The sequence below is a fragment of the Mastigoproctus giganteus genome, chromosome 7 (assembly GCF_048544385.1).
Source record: "Mastigoproctus giganteus isolate SK-2022 chromosome 7, ASM4854438v1, whole genome shotgun sequence".
In the NCBI taxonomy this organism is placed as follows: domain Eukaryota; kingdom Metazoa; phylum Arthropoda; class Arachnida; order Uropygi; family Thelyphonidae; genus Mastigoproctus; species Mastigoproctus giganteus.
In genome coordinates this window covers 208,749,392-208,776,086 of record NC_143581.1, presented here as the reverse complement: position 1 = coordinate 208,776,086, position 26,695 = coordinate 208,749,392, and the positions used below count along the sequence as shown (strand labels likewise).

General features: G+C 37.7%; 1 protein-coding gene across 1 annotated transcript in view; it reads right to left on the bottom strand.

Annotated features, from left to right (window-relative positions):
- LOC150083633 (uncharacterized) overlaps positions 1-26,695 on the bottom strand; it is a 177,740-nt gene that overhangs the window by 113,818 nt on the left and 37,227 nt on the right. The window contains exon 4 of the mRNA XM_090378548.1: positions 7,667-7,854. Coding sequence (XP_090234674.1) covers positions 7,667-7,854 — 188 coding nt within the window. The remainder of the gene's footprint in view (positions 1-7,666; positions 7,855-26,695) is intronic.

Sequence of the window (26,695 nt, the reverse complement as noted above, 5' to 3'; positions counted from 1 at the left end):
TTACATCATCAATATGTTGTTGTTGTTGAACATATTGAGTGTCGAGTAGGACACAAGTTGAGTAGTTTCCCATTCTGCTTTATGAAAGTTCCAAGCAGTACGCCCTTTAGGACATGACACGACCTGTGTTTGAATTGAACTGATAATAGGAAAATGGTCACTGTGGAATGGATCATTCAGCACTAACCATTCTATGCTTGCATAAAGATATGCTGAACAGATGGATAAGTCTATGGCTAAGGTAGTACCTGTAGGTAGTTGGACATGAGTTGGAGAGCCAGAATTTAGCAGTCAGGTTATGGTTATCCAGGAATGTTTCGATTAATTGACCTCTCCTATCCATGGTGGAAAACCCCCACAATGGATGGTGGCCGTTGAAATCACCAAATAAACAGACAGGAGGCTGCAGCTGTGTGATTAGATTGTCAAGTTCAAGCTGGGAGGAAGGATAATTCAGTGAGATATAAATGGATGCAAGGATTAATGATATTCCCATTGCCATCCGAACTGCTACAACTTCTAAGGAGGTTTGTAGTTGGAGAAGTCTTAACGGAATAGTAGATTTTACAAGAACAGCTACCCCATCACGAGCAGGACCGTCAGAATATCTATCTCGCCTAAAAATGGTATAATTTTTGAATCTAAGAAGAGACTTTTGGTGATAGAAATGTTTCCTGTAAGCATACACCTACTGCATTTGTTTGAATAAGTAATTCACTAGGGTCATCAAAGTTACTGCATAATCCTCTACAGTTCCATTGCAGGAATTTGTTCATTGGTTGGATTCATTTGAGGAAAATTTATCTGACTGTTTTTTCTGTGGTTTCTGCCTGCTTTGTTTTGGTTTTTCATATCTGGGAAAGGTTGGTCGTCCTGTGCCCATGGTATCATTGGCATGTAATTCTAGTACTGTGCCTTCACCTTCTCACTGAACTTCCATTTCCATGTTGCTATAGTGTGGTTTCACTTTCTTTTGGTTTTCATCACTAACAGATTTTGTTGTTTCGGGCACAGTTGAGATAGCATCAGTTGGGACACTGATTGGTGTGTTGCTGGTTTCACTGACTGTAGATTTCTTATTGCACATTAGCACAGTTTTGGCCCAGGTAGCAAAGGAAATGTTTGGTTTGATGGAAACATCTGTTTGAGCTGAAGCTGACCGGCTGTTTTTAGTGACCGATGTGTATGATCGGCTAAGCATGGTTAACAGTATTTGCTTCCTTGCTTCCGGCTATGTGACTTTGTGCTCCACTTTATATTTCTGGATTTTTTTCTCTGTTTTTCAAATATCACATGCTTTAGAAAATGCAGGATGGCTTCCTTTACAGTTTGGGCAAGTAGGAGTGGAAGCTGTACAGTCTCCTTGGGAATGCTCCTTAGAGCCACAAATAGGACACACAGCATCGCCTTGGCATGCCGCCTGAGAATGGCTATACTTCTGGCACTTAAAGCAACAAATGCAATTTGCGATACATGGCCGAATCTTGCAGTTGAAATAACTGGCTTTAACAGAAGATGGAAGAGTCGGAGTACTAAATGCAAAAATGATGGACCTGGCTGGTAGTAGGTTGCCATCTTTTTTGGTCATTATTCTCAGTGCATGAGTCACTTTTTTGTTCCCTGAGTTCTTGTATTATCTCTTCTTCAGAGACAGATAGTAAGTCACATTCACTGATAATGCCTCTAGAGGTGTTCCGAGTGTTATGGAGCATAACTGATACTGGAATACTGTTAAATGATGTTAATTTTAACAGCTTCTCTGAATGAGTTGCCTTAGAAGTTTCAATTTCCTGGAGACGTTTAACCATTTTAGGAGATCCACAAATTGATTCTAAACATTTTTGAATTAGAAAAGGCTATAGTTTGCCAACAGGTTGCGTGGATAATGAATGCATTATAAGAAATGCTGGCACATCTTTATTCTGATTTTCCATCTGTAGCCGCTTCTGACGATTGGGGTCAGGGTCGTTGTCAGGAATTTCTGATCTTGAGCTCGAGGGCTCTAAAGATGGATAATTACTTATATCCATGATGGCTCCTTTTGGCCCTGGAGGTTTGATTTTACCACCTAGGTTACTGGCCCCACCACAGGGAGGCAGGAGCAGGGCCTGGTGTGACCAACGTAAAGTAGTAGGGGTTAGTAACAGAACTATCCGAAAAAGAAAGGCATCTTTCCTTTCTTGCCCTGTACAAGTACTTATGTTACAAGAGCTGTTATTAAATAAATATATTACTTAATGAGAGGAACGTAAAATAACTATACATCACTTTTAAAAAATCGCACTTACAGCACAGAGAATTCGCTTAGTCACAATCACTTGGCACCTGGGGCGTTGCTTCCTGGTATTGTTTTTATACTCGAGCACTGGGAATACAAAAATGAAAGTAGGAGTGTGTTATAGGCCTAATGACTATGATGAGAATAACAACTATACAGAGTGCTGCAGGAAATCAGAATGCTGAATGTCTTATAATGGGAAAATTTAACTTTCCAAATACTGACTTATACTTGTGGGTTCGTCATTCACACAATAGCAAGATTTTTGTGGATTTATTCTATAGCTGTTTTCTACACGAGCAAGTTTGAGAGGTAAAAGAGCAAACAATACTTTTGTTGCCTCTCTTGATTGTATTATCAGCAGTGATTCTTCATGCATTAAGAATCTTCAGGTAAAAGACAATCAGTCAGTGGGGTGTCAGTGATCACAGTGTGCTGATGTGGGATTTACTTAAAGGCATAACTACTGTCAAGAGTAAAGGGAAGCAGATTTCCTTTCGTAAAGGTGACTACAGTGATCTCAGACAGTTTAAATGCTATACACATTGGAACCATCAAAAAATTCTAATTGGGAAGCAGTCAAGGAATTAATAATAGAGGCTACTAGGCTTTTCATACCAAATAAGAAATATCATTCTAAGCTTAGACCTAAATGGATGTCAAATGAACTGATGAGACGCGGCAGAGAAGAAAAATGCATAGGATGCATATAAATTATCAAGTGATACAGAAGCCTATGGTAGAAATAAACTAGTCTGAAATCAAGTACTACGGAGGTTAGGCAAGCCAACACAGATTACGAGAAATCTCAGGCAAAGACTTCTTTACTTATACAATATTAGCAGCAGAAGGAAGGGATTGAATCACATTGGTCCAAGGTATTCCTTGAGCAGCATGGTGCATAGGTAAAATGTGTTGTTCTTGTGACACCACAAGTTTTTTGACCGAAGACATTCTGTGACAGTGATATTGCAAAGACAGTTATCAATAAAGAAGTGGTAAGAAAATATCATGAAACATTTGATTCCAGTCAGTGCCGGCTATAAGCATGTTCAACCAGTTCTGTCGAAGGTTCAACTGGTCTAAATAATAATATTATCTGCGTCTTTTCTGCATTTCTATCAATGAGCCTACCACTGTCTTAATGTCTAGTTACCCACATTATCATCACTCCAAGAGCTGTAAAATTCTAAAAACTGGAAAATTTGAAAAATTAAAAAATCACTATTATAAAAATACCCCGTACAGTTTTGAACAGAAGCTCAGGACCCCTGCAAGTAATTCTTGAACAGAGCACCAAAAATATTGCGGCATGCCTTTAATATATATATATATATTTCCAATTTGAAAATAAACATAATTACACCAACACTGATCTGAGTGCTTTATTATCTTCAAACAACACATTGGTCCACTTGATGTTGATGACCTGCTTGTGTTGCTGACAAACTGAATAGGTATTTTGCATCTACATTCACACTCAAGGAATTCTTTAGAGGGGAATGCCACTTCATCAAAATCTAACAGGGAGCTAAATGACTTTCTGACAACTGAGAGGAAACTAGAAGAGAAATTGTTGAAGCTTAACATAAAAAAGGTGCCTAGCATGGATGAGATCTATTCAATTATACTAAGAGAGGCAGCAAAGGAGGTAAGCAAACCCTTAGCCATAATTGTGGAGCATCTTTGGATTCAAGGGAGGTCTCTGTGGACTGGAGATGTGAAAATGTAACCCCAGTTCACAAAGGAGGTTCAAAAGGTGACAAGTAATTACAGACCTGTTATTTTAACCTCTGTTCCAGAGAAAATAATGGAGATGCTGGTTAAAGTAATGCAATTATACTGCTGTCACAACACAGATTTGTTAAAGGGTAATCTTGTCTGACCAATCTCAGTGGACACTATGATACAGTAACAAAGAATATGGATGCAAAATATAATTCTGATACCATATGCTTGGATTTCAGGATAGTTTTTAATATTGCTGTACAAATTAAGCAGTGTGGCATTAAGGGCAAGTTACTGCATTGCACTGATGGAATCCTTCCACTTGTTCAGATTACGAACCTAAGGGCGCATAAATTCAAATTAAGAAAAGACAGATGTAGAATAGATGTGCGTAAATTTGCCTTTAGCCAGCGGGTGGTTAATTGCTGGAACAAACTTCCATCTGTCGTTGTGGAAGTTGATAGGTTGAATAAATTTAAGGAGGAACTGGACAGGCATTTGAAGGGAATGGTGTGATTTTTTTTTTTTTTTTTTGGCTGATGTTGCATAAGCTCATACACTTGCTTTTATTGCATCACATGCCACTACTACTACTACTGCTATAGATAAAGTGAGGGTGAGTGGAAGAAGATGGAGTGGTTATTAATGGACCCTGCTCTTTGTAAAGTAATGTTATTAGTGGAGTCACTAAGGGATTGGTGCTGGGTCCATTGTGGTTTTCTGTATTTATTATTGATATTGATGACAGTATATTAGGCTTAATGTCTAAGTTTGCAGATGACACAAAGATTGGCAGGGTGGTAAATGACAGTAATGATGGTATGCTACTCAAACAAGATCTAGAAAAATTAAGCAGATGGGCTGTGAAGTGGCAGTTGAAGTCTGACATTGACAAATGCAAAGTACTGCATATGTTTAGCAGTAATCCCAGAAGAATGGTACCAAATGTGTGGTACTACACTCAGAGTAGTGGAAAATGAAAAAAACTTGGGGTAATTGTGCAGTCAGATATGAAGTTCTCAGAACACTGTAGTCAGGCTGCCAGCTCGTGGGGTTTTGTCAATGATATACAGGAACTTTACTAGTAGGGATAAGAAGGTGATTTTTCCATTGTACAAAGTGATGGCTAGGCCACATCTTGCAGATGGTGTGGAAGCCTCATTTCAGGAAGGATATACATCTGCTGGAACAGGTGCAGAGAACAGCAATGAGATTGGTGAAAGGAACAAAAGTATGGTCAAGAAAGGTTTCAATTCTGAAAATTACAGCTTCTGGAGATTAGGCATCTGCGAGGTGATCTGATTGAGGTGTTTAAGACTTTAAATAAGTTGAGCAAGCTCAATGCCGATGGCATTTTTCCTCTTGCTAAGACTACACACACACTAGGGGGGCATAAATTCAAATTGAAGAAGGATGGTTGCAGGACAGATGTGCAGTGGTTTGACTTCAGACAGCAAGTGGCTGATTGCTGAAATAAACTTCTAACTGCTGTTGTGGAAGTGGTTAGTTTGAATAAATTCAAAAAAGAGCTAAACAAATTAATTGGGGGGGGGGGGTGGACAAGTGGTGTGTGAGTTTTTTTTTTTTTTTTTTTGGCTGACACTTTATATGCTTGCTTTCTAGCTAGCATATAAAGTGTCAGCTTTATATGCTTGCTTTCTACTAATAATAATTATAATACTCCATCTTAATAAAAATACAGGAATCCCTCACTATCTGCAGGGGATACATTGCTGAAAAGTACTATGTTTTACAGAACCTTGTTAGACAACTAAAGTTCTACAGAAAGTAGGGGTTAGGAGAAAAAATAAATATGCCAATAAGATATATATATATCTTATTAGTTCATTATATAATAACAAACAGCAATAAGGTAATGAAAACAAAAATAAGATAATGAAATCAGATAAAGATATACACATTCACTTTTAGTACTTATAGAGCAACACTGAAATGATTAACACGTTAATTTAACCAATATGAGAAAGACAGTTATATTGTGAAGATATTCAATCAATTTCTTGGATGTAATAACAAAAGCATGGTCAAGAAACCATGACATTTTGCTGCCATTACAAGTCATACAGCTCAATGTATACACATTAAAATAAACATTGTTGTTTATTAAGCAAAATTTTACATACTTGCTGAAGAGAAAGAACAAAGGGTAAAAAAAAAAAAAAAAAAAAAAAAAATTAAATACACATTACTGTATAGCAAGCATGGTAATCTCCAAAGCATTATGAAGACAAGTCCAAAATACTTCTGTAAAAATGAAATGCGTTAGTCAAAACCGTGAAAATCCATAGAGGCTATAACACATCCACTCGCACTGTATTTTATTAAGGGTCATAAATTGGCAGTCTACATCCAGACTTCATTTCTCATGAACCATGAATGATCTGCACCTAAGGTAATAATTTGCCCATAAAGTACTTATTTTAACTTTGCATTTTTGCAAGTTCCCTTAATTTCATCTGGGACATTTAAAAAACTGATGATACTGAATGCACCTTCATGTTCTTTTAAAAAAAAAAAAGTCGTCTTTTTTGTGAAAAGCTTTGGGGTTTTCCTTGCCCTATACAGCTAAATGGAAATAAAAATATGTTGCATATTATTTATTTAATATGCTAACATATTAAGTAAATAATATGCTAAATAATTAAGCTAACATATTATACCAAAATCACATCTGCACTGCAGTAAATAACACTTTTATTAATACAGACACCATGAGGTACCTCGTATAACCATGACGAGTTATATGAGGTGTGGCAATAAAGTTCTTAGACTGTGCAATAAAAAGAACACAAAATGAAGGAGCTCAAAAGTTCTATTTTTATTCAGATTAATTACCACCTGATTGAATGCACATATTACACCATTCCAAAAGTTTCCGAAAAGAGTCAGTGAAGGCATCCAAAGAGATGGTGTTCAGTTCAGCAGTTACTTTTCTTTCTTTGTCGTGAACATCCTGAAATCTTTTTCCTTTGAAGGCAGTTTTCACTTTGGGAAAGAGGAAGAAGTCCACTGGTGCTAGATCGGGAGAGTAGGATAGATGGATGGCTGATCTGCACAATGCCATGTTTCATCGAAATGTCTTCACAAGAAATGCAGAATGGGTGGGGGAATATTTTCATGCAACAAGAACCAGCTGCCTTTCTCTTAAAATTGCAGCCTCACCTGGGAGATGCACTTCAATGGTCTTTGAGGTACCTGCACACAGTAAGTGGCATTGACCTCGCACTTTCAGATAAAAGTTCCTTGTTAATCATATCTTGTTTGTCAAAACACATGACCAGCATAATATTGATCCTGGACTTCTGTAAACAAACCGTTTTGGACCTTGGGGATGATTTTGAAGTCCACTGTTTGGAAAAATCTGTGAATTAATTTACATAAAGTTCACAACTGAAAAAGTTAACCTTGCAATCCTGGCACTCCTGAGGGTTCTTTGCTAATATTCAAATATCAGATATATAGCTTTGTATTTAATAAAAACTTTTTTCTCCTTGCTTAATCCATACTTTTGCATACCTATAAATACAACTTAATTTTATTCCTAAGTATGTGTGGGGGAGGAGTTACAATACAAAATTTTTAATAATAAAAGGGAATTTAAAATCATACTATCATTACTTTGTAAAATCACAAAATTACCTGTAAGTTCCTCAACAGACTTGCCACCTGCTTTAAGAGCTAACAGTTCCTCTTGCTTTATTGGTTCAACACCAACTTTTGGCAATGTTCCACGTGCTATCATTGCAAGGACATTTTTCCGGGCAATATCCAAGAGTTGAGCTTTATCTATTTTGTCTTCTGTATCTGATTTCCGATTAGGACTTTTGCTAAAACATTAAGAAAGTTTTTTTTCTTATTTTGCATTTCTTTTTTATAATTACAAAACATACATATATGAAAGAGAAAGAATATTACTGCACAAAAATTTGTAGATGTTATTTTAAAAAAATAAGAACGATTTTCCCATTATTATCATCAGTACTTTCCATTTGAGGAATTTCTTGTCTAGTAGAGAGCATGCCAGATTTTGTCACACCACTCCCCAATGAATTGCAATATACATCATTAATTAACTCTCTGATACACTTGGTTACTACAGGGTCCAGTCACATTATTATGACCACCTACCTAGTATCCAGAATATGCACCTTTCGCAGCGTGCACTGCAGCCAGCCGCCATGGGAGGGACTCAATTAGTCTGCAGAAGGTTGCTATGGGTATCTATGACCATGCAGACTGCAGTGCACCCTAGTTTCTGTAGGTTCCTTGGTGGAGGATCCATCCATCTGATGTGTTGATTGCGGTGGTCCCATAGATTTTGAATTGGGTTATGATCCAAGGAATTAGGTGGCCAAGGGAGTAGATTGAAGTCTTCGGCATGCTCCTCAAACCACTCACGGATAATTCTGGTGACATGGCATGGAGAACTATCTCGCTGATAGATACCATCGCTCCCAGGTAACATGGTCAACATGTACGGGTGTACCTGATCAGCGATGATTGATAAGTAACCATTTGTATTCAGGGTGCCCTCAAGAGGTATCAGCGGACCCAAGCCATGCCATGGAAACATTCCCCAGACCATAACACCGCCCCCACCAGCCTACCATCTGTCAACAATCGTGTCCGGGTGTCTGTTCTCAGAGGTTTCACGGCTAATATGCCACCGTCCATCCACTCGGTGGAGCAGACACCGTGACTCATTGGAGAAGGCCACCCGTTACCACTCAGCTGGGATCCAGTGTCGGTATTGCTATGCAAACTGACGGCGTTGTTTGCGATGAATGGCCATCAGCATGGGTGCTGTCACCAAGCGTCTGTTCCGGAGCCCAATGCGCAACAGGGTTCACTGCACTGTCGTTTTGGAGACCTTTCTGATGGCCACACGGTTCAGTTGAATGGCCAGTTGAGCAACAGTAGTGTGCCAATCGGTCCTGACCAACCGTTTTAGCCAATGTTCACCTCTGGGATCATTGGTGCATGGGGCTCCACAATTGGCACATCGGGTCTTCAAAACTGTCCCGCTCATCCAGTCTTGATACACTTTCACCACTGCAGCACGAGCATTTCACAAAGTCTGCTGTTTCAGAAATGCTGGCACCCCTAGTCCGATAGCCGATGATCATGCTTTTTTCCAGGTCTGATAGGTCACGTGCTTTGCCCATGAGAGAGGCTGTTACTGTGTTCACGGATGCCAAACATCAAGCCTTATATGCTTGTGGTTTGTGAACTTTACACGTGCGCTGTATGATTTGCTAGTGTGATGATGTCTGCATTGCGGGGTGGTCACAATATTGTGACTGGACTCTGTATATGCAAAAACAGTAAATTTATAAATTTAAATATCTATTGGAATTACATCAGCATGAATTTTGGTATTCCATAGTATACACCTTTGATCTCCATCATTAGTATCAGCTTAGTATAGTATTATCAATTAATCAAAAATATTTATTAATCTTATTAAATTTCATTGTTAATTAAGCTGTATTTAAATGGAAATCATGACGCAGACTAGAGCTGCGAAGCAAAGATCACAGACTAGCGAGAATGTTGTGACTTGGGGGAGAAACGAAGGGGGCGATTCTCCAATGCATCACAGTCTCAAAAAATGTGCAAAATGTTTGTTGAACTTTCTAAAGCACGACATGATCTAGCCAAGGAGGGTGCCTTTGTGTGTGTGTGTGCTAGATGCCTAAAGTGTCAAGAAATTAGGCACCAACTCAGTGTTCTGATGGGTGTCTATGAGAGCTTGAGGTGTAGGGTAAATGCCCTCGAAGAAATTAATATGAAGGGCCCATCAAGCTCTCAGCTACCCAGCTCAACAGCAGAGCACTCTCCTGCGCATAAGGCAATACAGAGGCAACCTCCAAGGCAGAATGCGTTGGCCCCACAGGAACTAGTTGTTGGTGACTCTATTGTTAGGGAGACGGGGAATATACTATGCAAGAAGAATAGGTGGAACAGGACCAGGTATATCTGCCAGTGGCAAAAGTTGTAGAGCAGATATCATCTTTTAAGGGCACAAAAGGTGATATTGTTGTACACATTGGAACTAATTTCATTAAGAGTTCTGCAAATTTACTCAACAAGTACAGGTCAATGTTGAAAAAAGTCACGAGTTAGGGCTGAATGTGAAAGTGTCTGCAATTTTGCCCAGACACGATAGGAGGGAGTATATGTTGGTCAATTCGCCACTGGAGAGATTGTGCAAGGCTCAAGTAGTAGAATTTTTTCAGCCTGGTCTGTGCTTGTTGACAGAAGAGACTGCTTCTACAGGAATGGGGTACACTTAAATAGAAAGGGTGCAAGAATATTTGCTGATACTATCGAGGCAGTTTTAGGTGGATTAGAAAACTGCTAGCTTGGGGGGGAGGGGATACACAGACTAAAAGTTTAACAGTGGCCGCAGGCAGAAGCAAAAGTGATTCTTGCACTGCTTCTATTAGAATGTGCAGCAGAATGGAAAGCAAGGCAATGGAGATTTCCAGGACTGTTGGGAGTCATAGTGGAACAAATAAATACATGGGCTGTGTTAGGATAACTAAGAGTAGAAACAGGTGCATGTATACTTGCATGTACACCAATGCTAGGAGTATAGTTAATAAATTTGATGAGCTTGAAGTGCTCGTCAAGACATCAAAGGCAGATTGTTGGGATATCAGAGACATGGGGTCACACAGATATAAGCAGTGCACAATTGGAATTTGGGTAGTACAATGTGTACAGAAAGGATAGAGAGGACAGGAAGGGAGGTGGGGTTATGCTGTTAATTAAGAAACACATAAAATATAAGAAAGTGCATCCAATTGATGTTGGTGAAAATGCAATATTGAGTCTGTTTGGTGTGACATAAGCACTGGGAAAGGAAAAATAAGAGTAGGTGTGTGTTATAGGCCTAATGAATCTGATGAGCAATTGTGAAGAGAAATAGAGTGGGCCAGTAAATCAGAATGTCTTATAATGGGGGATTTTAACTTTCCAGATATTGGATTTATTGGATGACTGTTTTCTATAGCAGCATGTTCGAGAGGCAACCAGAGGGAGTAATACTCTTGATCTGATTATCAGCAGTGATTATTCATGCATTAAGAATTTGCAGATAAAGGAATCACTGCGTGACAGTGATCATAAAGTACTGATATAGGAATTACTTAAGGATGTAACTACCATCAAGTCTAAAGAGAAGGGCTTTTGCTTTCGTAAAGGTTTCTCCTCCTCTGAGGAGAGGGATGACAAGATTAGACGGGTTATTGTTATTATTAGCTACATGGTGCACGGAAGCCTGAGGCTTATGCTGCACCAGCCAAAAAAAAAAAAAAAAATTCCCCGAGTTACCCTGAGAGAGAAAGAGAGAGAGAGAGAGTCAAAAGTAGAAGGGAATCACCAAGAAAGAGAAGAATGATGATATCCAGCTCAGGACCCTGGGTGTGCCAAGCCCATAGTCACCAGATGTGAGCCCCTGGGGTTTGGCTGACCTCAAGATGTGTGGTCAGCCAAACCCCATTATTGATGGTTGTCAAAAGTATATAAATAGTGGACATAGGGATGTTTTTATGCCTAGGGCTACCGCATATATTCCCTATTATCCGTGTATCTCGGACCCCATTGCACGTATTTTATGCTTCTGTCAGATGCACTGTGTGCAGCTTCCTGGATGGAGACTTCACACAGCGGTGTCCATGGTTAAGATTCCATTGATACCAGTGATGCTAGCGGAGTCATATACGAAATTGAATGCCCAGAATGTGGGGAGTGTTAGGAGAAACAAAGTGTAGATTGCGAGATCGCCTAGGGCAGTGGCGCGCAAACTTATTTCGCTCGCAACCCCCTTTATTAAATATAAAATTGATGCAACCCCTCAATGTAAACCCCGAGGTAGGATGACAAGATTTTTAGAGAAGAAAAATGGCATTTTATAAATTATGTGCTAGAAAATTTCATTTGAGTACTGAGAAAGGAATAAAAAAAAATTTTTTTCCTTTTTAATTTACACATTAAAATAATTGTTTAATTTTTTTATTGAATACAACAAAAACAACAAATCAAATTCTTATTCTTCAATTAAGATCACAAAACAATAAAAAATGAACAATTACAAAACAAAACAATTAATGAGAAGGATGAGCCTGGATAACCGATAATATTTGGATGCAATAAAGTCATATCTCGGTTAAAGTTACCGCTGATAACGAAGTCCGCAATTTCAAGCCCCATTTAACATAAAAAATATTCCAATTTAAGGCCAACGCCCGACAATCATCTGACTGGTGACTGACGGTGACTCGTTACGTACTCCGAGCTGTGGGTGTGTCTGTTACAACAGTTTTGCACGTCATTCGCCTAATTTAGCCGTTTACACTTCATAGGGTGTGTTTCAGTGTGGCGCATTGCAATACATGATTGACATTGTTTCACTGTGGCACATTGCAATAATTGACGTAGGTTCTTTGATAGCATTACACATAATGTAGATTTTGTAAATTTTAATAGAAATATTTTTTTTTTTTTAGTTAAAATGTCAGAATCAAAGAAAAGAAAAGCAATTTCTTTGGAAACTAAACTAAATATCGTACGTGTTGAAAGCGGCGAAAGAAAATCTGATGTGGCACATTCTTTAGGATTAGCGCAATCAACTTTACCAACCATACTAAGTCAATCAGAGAAAATAAAACAGTCAGCTCAGAATTGCACAGATGTTACAGTGGCAAAATTAACTCGCTTAAGGAGTCCAATTTTAGAAAAAAATGGAGAAAATGTTAAGTTTGTGGATAGATGATATGTGACAATGTCATATGCCTTTAAGTCAAATGGTGATTCAAGAAAAAGGATTATTTTTGTTTAATCACCTGAAATCTAAACAAACTGAAGAAATTACGGAAACTTTTGGGGCTTCTTGTGGTTGGTTCGAGAAATTTAAAAAAACGGGCCAGGATTCATAGTGTAAAATTAACAGGAGAAGCTGCAAATAAGTTTTCAGAAAAACTAAAGGAAATAATTGAACGTGAAAATTTTCCACCAAATTTGGTGTTCAATGTTGACGAAAGCGGTTTGTTCTGGAAACGGCTACCATCAAAAAGCTTCATTTCTATTGAAGAAAAATCAGCTGCTGGGTTCAAAGCAGCCAAAGACCATTTAACGTTACTCTTTGGATCAAATGCCTCTGGCGATTATAAATTAAAATTGTTATTAGTTTACCATTTAGAAAATCCGATGGCCTTAAAAGGCAACATAAAAATGAATTTACCTGTAATATGGAAAGCAAATAGAAAAGCGTGGGTTACCAAGGAATTATTTACTGATTGGTTTGTTAACCACTTTTGTCCTGAGGTAAAATGGTATTGTCAAAAAAAAACAACTTTGAAGAAAAAGCTCTTTTGTTGTTGGACAATGCTCCGGGACATCCTACTGATCTTAACACAGACATATGCATTCCTGTCAAAGTTGTGTTTCTTCCAGCAAACACAACTTCCCTGATTCAACCACTGGATCAGGGAGTAATAGCATCATTTAAAGCTTATTATCTGCGCCAAACATTAAGCAATTTAACTGAACTAGAGGATAAAGAGGAAATGACAGTTAAAACTTTTTGGAAAAACTACACCATTAAAAACGCAATTGAAAACATTGATCGTTCTTGGAAAGAAGTCACTAAGAAATGCTTAAATGGAGTTTGGCACAAAATATGGCCAGAAGTTGTACTAGAAGAAGAAAATAACATCCAAGAAATTAGAAATTAAGTTATCCAGATGGCTCAATCAATAGGTTTCGAAAATGTCGATGAAGAGGATGTTAAAAATTTATTGAATGCAGAAGATGATGGTTTTTCAGTGGAAGATTTAGAAAACCTTGTTAGCAATGAAGACGAAGTTAAAGAAGTTCCTGCCGAAAAAGTGCTAACAACCAAAGATTTTAAAAGGTGCTTAAATGACATTGAAAACGTTTTAAATTTTTTTAGTGAAAATGATCCTGATTTAGGAAGAAGTGTTATTGTTAAGCGATCAGTGTTAAATGCAATAACTCCGTATAGGCAATTGTTAAATGAAAGAGAAAAAAAAGCATAAACAATCAACTTTACACTCATATTTTAAAATGTGATTTCACTTTGTATGCAAGTTGACTGTTTATTTAATAAAACTTTTCTTTGTTCGAAAAAAAGCTTTTCATTTTCTTTACGTAGGAATGTATCCCTATTCTGGCCATAGTATTTTTACCTCTGAAAACGAAGTTTCGCTTAACGAGATAATTTCGTGGAACGCATCCTATTCGTTAATCGAGATATGCCTGTATTTGAAAATGCTAATCTCGTGTCATCGTCTGTATCAGGTCTGGAACGCTGTTTTGTTTTTATAGCTGTTAATTTTGAGAAACGAACGTCACATAAATATGTAGACCCGAAAGCTATCTTTGTATCGCCATTTTCAATAATTTTGGATACTTATCTCGAAGAGGAAGCCAAAATTTTTCACAAGAAGTCTTGAAACGAGCGTGTCAGATGCTTCGTTAGATGACAGGTCGATGAGATCTTCCTTTTTGCTCAATGGTAATTTCGGGACAGAAGAAGTTTCAAAAGTAAAGGGATCATGAATCCAATACAACTTTTTTTTTCTGGAGATATATTAAATCGTTTGGAAAAATTCTTAATTAGCATTGTTAGGTGGATGGCAATGACATCCCTAAATTGTAAAATGTCAATATTATTGCTATTAACAAAATCAGAAAAACATGGGAACATTTCAGTATTATTTCGCTCAAATTCAGTTTTTCAAAGGTTAAGTTTATTTTTGAAAGCTTCTGAGTACTAATATATTTGTTCCCTGTCCTTGTTCAGGCTTAAATTAAACTCATGAAGTTTTTCAAATATATCAACAAGGTAGCTAAGATTTCCAAGCCATTTTTTTAATTGTAAACAATTGAGCAAGGTTCTGATCTGTATTTGATAAAAACAATAAAACTTCATGTTTGAGGCCAAAAAGACATTGTAACACTTTACCACTGGGCAACCACCTCACTTTCGTATATAAAAGCGTTTCATAAGCGGATCCCATTTCATTACCAAGTATAGTGAAAAGTCTGCTATTTAAGCAATAAAGTTGGTCACACGTACTGCATCTTTCAAAACTTTGTGCAAATCAGTTAGCATTTCCTTGGCTACTAATACTTCCCTATGTATAATGCAATGATTAAAAACGATATTTGGAGCAATTTCCTTTACTTTGCCTTTTAAACCTTTATTTTCTCCTGTTAATGCAGCCATCAGTACAAATCGCAACACCGTTGTTCCACGTTAGATTATTTGTTTGAAAGAAAATATTTATAACATCAAAAATCTTCTGGCCCGTCATTCTTCCTTCCAAAGCTTTCGAAAATAGAAAATTCTCCAAAATATCTTCCTCATAGCAGTATCCAACATATACAATAAGTTGAGCAGGGTTTGAAATATCAGTGGATTCATCTAATTGCATTGCAAAAATTGGACTTTCTCTCAGTCGGTTTAATAAATTCAATTTTATGTTGTCCGATGACTGTAAGACGCCTCGAAACTGTATCTCTGGACAGAGGAATGGTTTTTAAATCATTGCTGTATTTTTCTCCATGCATTATTGAAATAATTTTTCTTGCAGCAAGGACAATGAACTGAATTACGAAGCAGAATAAAGCTTGCGTCCAACCAGAACCGACGGAACACGGAAAGCCTGGTAAGCAGGGCATAGGGGCACCAACGTCTGGGGGGCGCTGAAATTCAAAATTTTTATTATAATAATATTTAATAAAAGTATCTCAAGGGCACCAAATACATTTCTGTCTAGGGGTGCCAAAAACCCTAGTGCCGCACCTGCGTGCGACACACTTGCTATGTATGTTTACTGCTCCCGCACCTCTGACTTTCAGGCAATACAGTACAGGCAATTTGAGAATTTGTCCTGTAGGAAGCACGAATTAGCAGCCAAAGGGATTACCGTAAGGGATTAATTGAGTAGAAGTATCAATACATACTGAGAAGTCGCACTAGACAGCTGCGTTTTGTGAGTCCATAGCCAGTGAAATTAAGGCACGGTGAGCAGTAGGGTTCACTCGTATCTCAGACTTAGGTTCAAATAGCAAGGTCTCTACACCTACAGTATTGAAAAAGTAATTTTAACAACAAGTTTTTAGCTTATATGTACACAAAAATGGTGGTCAGCGTGGTCTGTGCTTGTTAACAGGAGAGACTGCTTCTACAGGGATGGGATACACTTAAATAGAAAGGGTGCAAGAATATTTGCTGATGCTATCGAGGCAGTGTTAGGTGGGTCAGAAAACTGCTAGCTTGGGGGGATTCATAGACAAAGGTTAAAAGTAGCCGCAGGCAGAGATGGTGATTCTTGCACAACTTCTATTAGAATAAGTAGCGACCTGGAGCGAAGGATGCTGGGGTTTCAGGGACTGATGACAGTCATCGTGAAACAGGTGGGTATATGGGATGTGCCAGGAGGAATAGGTGCATGTATACCAATGATAGAAGTATAGTAAATAAATTTGATGAATTTGAAGTGTTGGTCAAGACATCAAAGGCGGATATTGTTGGGATATCAGACGTGTGGTGTCACACTGATATTAGGAATGCAGAATTGGAGTTTGGGGATAAAATGTGTACAGAAAGGATAGACAGGATAGGAAGGGAGGAGGTGTCATGCTGTTAATTAAGAAAAACATAAAATCAAAAGAAATGCATCCAGTTGATATAGATGAACAGTGCACTGTTGAGTCAGTTTGGTGTGACATAAGCACTGCAAAAGCAAAAATAAGAGTAGGAGTGTGTTATAGGCCTAATGACTCGAATGAGTACAATGAACAATTGTACAGAGAAATAGAGTGGGCTAGTAAATCAGAATGTCTTATAATGGGGCATTTTAACTTCCCAGATATTGACTGGAACTTGTGGGTTGGTCACTCACACACTAGTAAGACTTTTGTGGATTTATTGGATGATTGTTTTCTGCAGCAGCATGTTCGAGAGGCAACCAGAGAGGGTAATACTCTTGATCTGGTTATCAGCAGTGATCATTCGTGTATTAAGAATTTGCAGATAAAGGAATCACTAGGTGGCAGTGATCACAGTGTACTGATGTGAGATTTACTTAAAGATATAAATACCAACAGGGGTAAAGGAAAGGGTCGGTTTTTGCTTCCGTAAAGGTGAGTACAGTGTTCTCAGACAGTTTTTAAATGCTGTAAAGTTGGATCAACTGACGATGTTACCAACAGTAAATTCTAAGTGGGAAGCATTCAAGGAATTAATCATGGAAGCTACTAAACATTTCATACCTATTAAGAAATATTTTTTCAAAGTTTAGGCCTAAATGGTTATCAAATGAACTAATGACATTCGTGACAGAGAAGAAAGATGCATGGGATGCATATACATTATCAAGCGACTCAGAAGCCTATGGCAGATATAAGCTAGTCTGTACTCAGGTCACAAAGGAGGTTAGGCAAGCGAAGGCAGATTATGAGAAATCTTTGGCAAAGGATGCTAAGAAAAACAGCAAGGATTTCTTTGCTTATATAAACTCTAAAAGGAAGGGGATGAATCAGACTGGTCCACTTGATATCAATGGTTCGACTGTTGATGATCCTGCTCAGATAGCAAACAAACTGAATAAGTATTTTGCATCTACATTCACACATGAGGAGTTATTAAGGTTTGAAAATGCCAGAAGGTTATCAAATTGTAGAAGTTGCTTAATGATTTTGTAATAACTGAGAGCAAAGTGGAGGAGATATTGTTGAAGTTAAACATAAGAAAGGCACCTGGGGTGGATGGGATCTATCCAGTTATATTAAAGGAGGCAGCAAAGCAACTAAGCAAACCCTTAGCAATAATTATGAGAGCTTCTTTGGACTCAGAGGAAGTCCCCACGGACTGGAGATGTGCAAATGTATCACCAATTCACAAAGGGGATTCAAAAGGTGACACAAGTAACTACAGACCTGTTAGTTTAACTTGTGTTCCTGGGAAAATAATGGAATCACTGGTTAAAGAAGCATTGCAGGATCATCTAGACAAGACTGCAGTAATAGTTAAGACACATCACAGGTTTGTTAAAGGGAGGTCTTGTCTGACCAATTCGATTGGATACTATGATGTGGTCACAAAGGAACTGAATGCCAAAAATAATTTTGATATCATACTTTGAATTTCAGGAAAGCTTTTGATGGAAGTGGTTATTTTTTATTTATTTTTTTATTTTTTTTGGCTGATGCTGCATAAGCTTGCTTTCTTGCATCAAATGCCTCTACTAATGCTAATACTGTTGCACATGGAAGACTGCTGTACAAATTGGAGGGGTATGGCATTAAGGGTAAGTTGCTGCAGCGGATAAAGGGATGGTTGAGTGGGAGACGACAGAGAGTGGTAATCAATGGACACTGCTCTTCGTGGACAAATGTTATTAGCAGAGTTCCCCAGGATTCGGTGCTGGGCCCATTGTTGTTTTGTATATTCATCAATGATACTGATGAAGGTATATCAGGATTAATGTCCAAGTTTGCAGATGATACAATGTTGGCAGGGTTGTTAATGACCGTAAAGACAGAATGCTACTCCAACTGGATCTAGATAAGTCGGGCAAATGGTCTGAGAAGTGGCAACTGAAGTTTAACATTGACAAATGCAAAGTACTGCATATGGATAGCAGTAACCCAAGAGAAATGTACCAACTGTGTGGTACTACACTCAGGGAAGTGGAAAGTGAAAAAGACCTGGGGGGTAATTGTGCAGTCAAATATGAAGTTTGCTGAGCAGTGCAGACAGGCTGCCAGGGCAGGTCATGGAGTCTTGTCAATGATATATATGAATTTTGCTAGCAGGGACAGGGAGGTGATCATCCCGTTGTACAAGGCAATGTTCAGGCCACACCTAAAGTACTGTGTACAGGTCTGGAGGCGAGTACAAAGAAGGGCAACAAGATTGGTGAGGGGAACAAAGGGGCTCTCTTACCAAAAAAGGCTTAAGTTCTGCAAATTGCAGCACCTGGAGAGTAGGCACCTGCGAGTTGATCTGATTGAGTTGTATAAGGCCTTGAATGGGTTGAGCAAACTTAATGCTGATGGCATTCTTCCTCTTGCTCATATTAAGAACCTGAGGGGGCATAGATTCAAATTGAGGAAAGACAGCTGTAGAATAGATGTGCAGAAATTTGCCTTTAGTCAGCTCATGGTTGATTGGTAGAACAGACTTCCATCTTTTGTTGTGGAAGTTGATAGCCTAAATAATTTAAGGCTGAGCTGGACAGGCATTTGGAATGAATGTTTTGGCTGATGCTGCATAAGCTTGCTTTCTTACATCATATGACTCTACTAACGTTAATGCTAATTAGTTATTTTTAACTGGAAAAGTTTAACCTTAAAAAAAATTCTTTATGGAATCATGTATGTCAAAAAACACCACTGCCATAGTAACTTTCTATAGAGTTTCAGTTTCCTTCCTTTCACTGTCCACTTGCCACAGCAAGATCTAAATATATAGCAGAGTCAGTCTTTTCTTTCTTCAAAAACCTGATTGTTGAAGAAAAGACAACTGAGCATCCAGTGATATTATAGTTTTCTATTCATTTTTTTTTTGGTTAAAAGAAATTAAGATGAACCACAAAATTAACTGACAGCAGTTAGCAAATTATTATGGATATTCAATATTTAATTACAGCAACTACATAACAAGACTATTCAATGTATTTGTGCTTTTAGCTGCTATAATTTTATATAGTGCATATGCTCAGAATCTCAATCCAACTGTTCTTGGAATACAATAATATGGAATGCCCCATAGGATATTTTATGCAATATAGTTGCTATTGAGTGCAAATGATCCTTGATCCTTTTCACAGAAGCTTTCAAATCATCCTTTGCACCATAGTACTGTTTCTGAGACATGTTTAACAAATTTCCATTTCTAGGATTGTTTTTTTGTTAATTCTTTCACAAATATGTTTATATACCTTTCTTTGCCTTAACCATATATGCTCCTTCATGGGCTCAAGTGACTGTTACTAAATCAACAAATTACAAATGTGTAATGGATGCTATGGCTGGGAATTGGGGGCTAAGAAGCTACAAGTTACACTAGAAATGTTTGTGGGTTGGTCATACACACTTGCAAGACTCTTTTGGATTACTGGATGACTGTTTTCTACAGCAGAATGTTAGAGAGGCAACAAGAGAAAACAGTACTCTTGATCTGATTAATCATGCATTAAGAAGATGCAGAAAAAAAACACTAGGTGGCAGTGATCACAGTGTACTGATGTGGGACTTACTTAAAGATGTAACTACCATCAAGGGTAAAGGGGAGGTTTGCTTTTGTAAAGGATACTACAGTTGTTTCAGACAGTTTTTAAATTCTATACGGGGGCCAACTAACAATGTTACCAACAACAAATTCTAAATGGGAAGCATAAAGGGAAATAATCACAGAAGCTACTGGACTTCTCATACCAACTAAGAAATACAGGCAGTTCTCGCTTTACGAGTTCTCGGGTTTACGAGTTTTTTTCCCCAAGTATCAACAAAATCGAAAATATGAACATTAATTGCAAAAAAAAAAACAACACTTTTTTTTTTTTTTTTTTAATATAGTACAATACAGTACACTGTATTGTATAGCTACGCATGTGGTTTGAAATGTGTAGCTATACAATACAGTGTACCCAGCTTTATGATATTAATCCATTCCAGAGACAACAACATATTGTTAAAATATCTTAATATGAACCCAATAACACATTGTTTTTTGGTAATTCGTTTCAAGATCTTGGAAGTTGAAATTTTTGCTGTATAACTAAGCTATTTACCTCTCTAAAATGTCATTTTTAAGGTCACGAGCTTGACCTTAAGGCCATATAAAAGGTCATGAGCAGGATTTGTGAATTGTATTAGTTACCAATTCAAATCAATAAAATACACTACACTTTCATCGTTATCATATGTTCTGTTATAAGAATCAATTTTAAACGCATTTGTGATATTTTTCTAAAGCACATTTCTGGAGGTCATGACCATAAAACAATAAAAACAATTTGCACTTTCTGGTTTATTGGGTTTTTCTGTTAGTGCAAGCAATTATAAACGGGAAGTAAACTCTATCTTCTTGCATTTGCAAAAATACCGATAGCTGGAATTGGGTGTTTTTTTTACGTTATTATGATGAAATGTGTTTCCCCTTTACTGAAATCTTCAATCGTATAAAAAACAAATTTTCAGAATCTTCTCTTCATTCCTTTTTTTTTAAAGCTTTGTAAACTTGTTACTCCACGCAAATCGTATTAGTTGCAATTTGTGTGTGCCGTTAAAAAAATGCTTATGCATGCAATCGTGAAATTTATAATTAAAAGAGATTATCTTGGAAACAAATGCCTCTTGAAACATTTCTGAAGACTGACTCCTTGTGCAACAAACCTAACGAGTGCCGAGCCAATAATGAATGATCAACGAGTGTGCATTTAGTCGATGATGATGAAGAATAAACATTCTTTAACATTTGTAAGTCGTAAATAATTTCTCTATTATTATAATTTGCTTGATTTTACAGGCTACGTTTTAATTTCTTTGGATAAATCAATCTTTGTTTAAACAAACTAATTAGCTAACTAATTTCATTGTTGAGAACATAACCCCTAATTTTAAGCTTATGTCTATGTGAAATAAATTCCTGCTTTACGAGCGCGCACTAAGAATGAATTAACTAGTAAAGTCGAGAACTACCTGTACTGTTCGAATCTTAGACCTAAATGGATGTTAGATGAACTAATGAGATGTGGCACAAAAGAAAAACGCATGGGATACATATAAATTATCAGGTGACACAGAAGTCAATGGTAGATATAACCTAGTTTGCAATCAAGAAATAAAGCAGGTTAGGCAAGAGAAGGCAGATTATGAAAAATCTTTGGCAAAGGATGCAAAGAAAAACAGCAGACTTCTTCACTTATCTAAACACTAGAAGAAAGGGGATGAATCACAATAGTCTGCTTGATATCGATAGTTTAACTCAGAGATTCCAAAATTTTCTCGGTTCTGTAACAAACTGCAAAAAAGCGTATCATAAAAATCCCACAATGATCCAATTTAGAAGTGTCCCAGTAATTTTTTCACGGCACCCCTAGGCCAAAAGAAATACCTAACATAGTGGTTTTTGACCTTTTAATATATACCTATATAATAAGTAACTTAAAGTTACTTAAACTTTAAGTAACTTAAACCCAAATTACACAGCACCCAAGAATGTTGTTATGGCACCTTAGTGTGCCGCGGCACCCCGGTTGAAATGTTAATGAGCCTACTCGGATTACTGAAAAACTGAATAGGTATGTTGTATCTACATTCATACATGAGGAATACTTTAAGGAAATGGATGCCAGAAGTTTATCAAACTTTAACAGGGAGCAAATGATTTTTTAATAACAGAGAGGAAAGTGGAAGAGGAATTGAAGTTAAACATAAAAAAGACACCTGGCATGGATGGGATCTATGGAATTATATTAAGGGAGGCAGCAAAGAAAGTATGCAAGCCCTTAGCCATAATTATGAGAACTCCTTCTGATTCAGGAAAGCCACTATGGACTGGAAATGTGCAAACATATCCCCAATTCACAAAGGGTGACACAAGTAATTATACACCTATTAATTCAACATCTGTTCCAGAGAAATAATGGAGTCACTGGCAGAAGAAGAAATGCAGGACCATCTAATCAGGAATACAATTATACAGCAGTCACAGCATGGGCGTGTTAAGGGGAGATCTTGTCTGACCAATCTGATTGGATACTATGATGAAATAACAAAGAAACTGGATGCAAAAAATAATTCTAATATCATATACTTGGATTTCAGGAAAGCTTTTGATACTATTGCACATATAAGACTCCTGTACAAATTGAAGCATTATGGTATTAATGTCAAGTTATCACAGTCAGTCCTCGTATAGCACGACAGTTGTGTTTCTAGAAACCCTCGTGCAATGCAAAATCGTGCAATATAAACAACAGGCCCTATGGGAAAAATAGGGTTAGGCACCGACCACCCAAGATTGAACACACGTTTGTAACCAAAACATTACCAAACACAATAAATTATCGTAATAAAATATTGCTAATGCTTTTGCTTCTATCGTAAGCAAACTTGTTTTTTGTTTCATTTTCTATCCAAACAGATGGCAGCCGTTCCATCTCTTCCGATTCTTTGTGTCTTAATCTAATGGATTTTAATTACACTTTGAGTTGTTCCTGCTATGAAAGTTTATTTTCTCTGCATTCTTTGTAATTCTCGGCGTTGCCTCATTTAGGCCTGTAGCACGTGCAATATCACATGGTCTTTCATTTCACTCAAAGTGTTTCACAATTTCATATTTTTTTCTCTATCGACATAAGCCTTATCAGGGAAACCCCGGTGGGCCGGTGTGATTTTGGCCATAAATGCTAGTGTGAGGGCACCACAAATTTTCCCCCGGGTAAGAATTTTTGACCCAGTCCGCCTCTGTTTATCGATATTGCTTTTCTTTTTCTCTCTGAATCTGTAGTGTCTTCACCAGGATGCTTCCTTTTCACACCTTTTAAGTATTTTACTTATTTTTAGGGAATAAAGCACAATTACAAGATGAGGAGGCACGCTCGATTAACATAAACAAAGCTGTGCACATGTAGCAGCTGAATAAACAACACCGTAAAGGCAGAGACAACTCTATTAACACCTCACTAGCTCACATTTTACTAAAGCACAATTCTGGGGGTTACTACCATAAAACAATAAAAACAATTTCCAGTTGCGTTCCTGCTGGTGGAATCTGTTATAAACTGGTAATAAACTCGATCTAATTGCATTTGCAATAATACCGATAGCTGGAATTTTACGTCATTATGGTGAAATGTGTTTCCCCTTCACTGATATAAAAAACATAAATACATTTTCAGAATCTTTTCTTCATTCCTATCGTGTTGTGTTCGGTTGGGGTGATTCTGCGCCCGACTGCCATTTCTTGTAAACACAAAGCCGAATTGTGCATAAGCGAATTCGGTTCGTGTTATATATGATATCGTTCCCCTATTTATAAATCGTGTATGATCGAATTCGTGTAGTGTAAACACGTGTTATACGAGGACTGACTGTATTGATAAGGAGATAATTGAGTGGGAGAGGACAGAGAGTGGTTATCAGTGGACACTGCTCTTCGTGGACTGATATTCATTAGTGGAATCCCACAGGGTTCGGGGTTGGGCACTGTTGTTTTCTATATTTATTAATGATATTAATGAAGGTATATCAGGTTTAATTTTTAAGTTTGTTGATGATACAAAGGTCGGCACGATGGTTAACAAAGGTATGCTCCCGATACAAGATCTAGAAAAATTAGGCAGATGGGCTGAGAAATGGCAATTGAAGTGATAACATTTGATAAATTCATAGTATGCATATGGGTAGCAGTAATTGCAGAGTAACATACTAACTGTGTGGTACTACACTCAGAGCAGTGGAAAATGAAAGGATCAGGGAGTAATTGTGCAGTCAGGTATGTAGTTCTCTGAGCAGAGCACAGCCTGCCAAGACAGCTCATGAGGTTTTGTCAAAAATATACAGGCACTTTGCTGTTAGGGATAAGGAGGTGAATATTCCACTGCACAAGGTAATGGCTAGGCCAGATCTTGAGTACCACATACAGGTGCAGAAGGATGCAAATCTGCTGGAATGGATGCAGTGAAGAGCAAAGAGATTGGTGAAGGGAACAAAAGCATGGTCTTACCAAGAAAGGCTTCAATTCTGTACTGCAAATTGTAGCATCTGGAGGCTAAGCACTTGTGAAATGATCTGATTGAGGTGTTTAAGGGTTTGAATGGCTGGAGCAAACTCAATACTGATGGGATTCATCCTCTTGTTCAGACTATGCACATGATGGAGTATAAATTCAAATTGAGGAAGTCTGGTTGTAGAATAGGTGTGCAGAAGTTTGCCTTCAGCCAATGGGTGGCTCATTGTTGCAACAAGCTTCCATCCATTGTTGTGGATGGAAGTGGATAATTTGAATAAATTCAAGGTAGAACTTGACAAACTATTGGAGAAAATAGTTAGCTGAAATGGAATTTTTTTTTTTTTGCTGATGCTGTATAAGCTTGTTCTCTTGCCACCATTAATACTACTAATACAAATTAGTAGTATTTAATTAAATTTATTTATTTATTTATTTATTTATTGTTTTATCTATTTCAGTGTCATTGAAATGTCACATACAGAACTTTGCTTATGCAACATCCTATTATAATTCCATGCAGAAGTCTGTTAACTCTATCAATAATGCCACTTGTATTCACAGTTGTAGTACTGTCTCCTCAAACGCCTATAAGTATATTTATAGCTGTTTTTGATAGGTGCTTGTGTAGAATGTGACAAACTATCAATGAATGGGTGTCCAAATATTAAGTGTAGGGTGGTGTACATACCATTTTATGGGTGGCACTCCATCATAGGCCAAATCTGATCCCCCTGCAGAGAAATTGCATTTTTAGTTGGCCGAGTAAATAAGAATTTAGGTAATGTATGAGTATCTAGCGCATATATTACGCAACTTGCTTGATCTGGCACATTCAGTTATCAATGTACCTCAAGGGTTAAAAAGTGTGCGCCAAAACTCCATCATGTGATCAAGTGAATGACAGTCATCAGATGGGAATTGTGTAGCAATACTTCTTAAGAGGAGAAGGGTTGGCAGTTTTACATTTACAGTATGAATTGTTTAACATTCTGATATAAAAGTTGGTACAAAGGTCCATAAGAATATTCTAAGTTCCAAATTCTTGAAAAGGCCTGGGGTTGCTGCTGCCCCAACTTTATAGCAATGTTTCTGTGTATGCAAGGGGGGGGGGTTATGGAATTAGACCTAAAATTTTCCCATGAAACAAAAAACATGCTGAAAATTTTAAGTTAATCAAACAACTTCTTCAAGTAAATATGATATACATTCCCATCGATACAAAATGCAAGCCAACAGTTTTTGGACTGGCCACATGGAGTGCTAACCACACAGTATAGCAGTGTGCTATTAGACATCACTGAACTAATTCACTGTGAGTCAGTATGTAACTTTCATGCCAATAGGAGCTTGTGCTTTTGTGTAATTGGTGTTGTACTACACTCAGGGAAGTGGAAAGTGAAAAAGACCTGGGGATAATTGTGCAGTCAAATATGAAGTTCGCTGAGCAGTGCAGTCGGGCTGCCAGGGCAGGTCATGGAGTCTTGTCAATGATATATAGGAATTTTTCTAGGGACAAGGAGGTGATTATCCCATTATACAAGGCAATGGTCAGGCCACATCTAGAGTACTGTGTACAGGTCTGGAGGCCTCATTTTAGGAAGGATGTAGAGTTGCTAGAAAGGGTACAAAAAGGGCAACAAAGGGGTGCTCTTACCAAGAAAGGCTTAAGTTCTGCAAATTGCAGTGCCTGGAGAGTAGGCACCTGTGAGGTGATCTGATTGAGGTGTATAAGGCCTTGAATGAGTTGAGCAAGCTGAATGCTGATGGCATTCTTCCTCTTGCTCAGACTAAGAACCTGAGGGGGCACAGTTTCAAATTGAGGAAAGATAGAGATAGTTGTAGAATAGATGTGCAGAAATTTGCCTTTAGCCAGCGGGTAGTTGATTGGT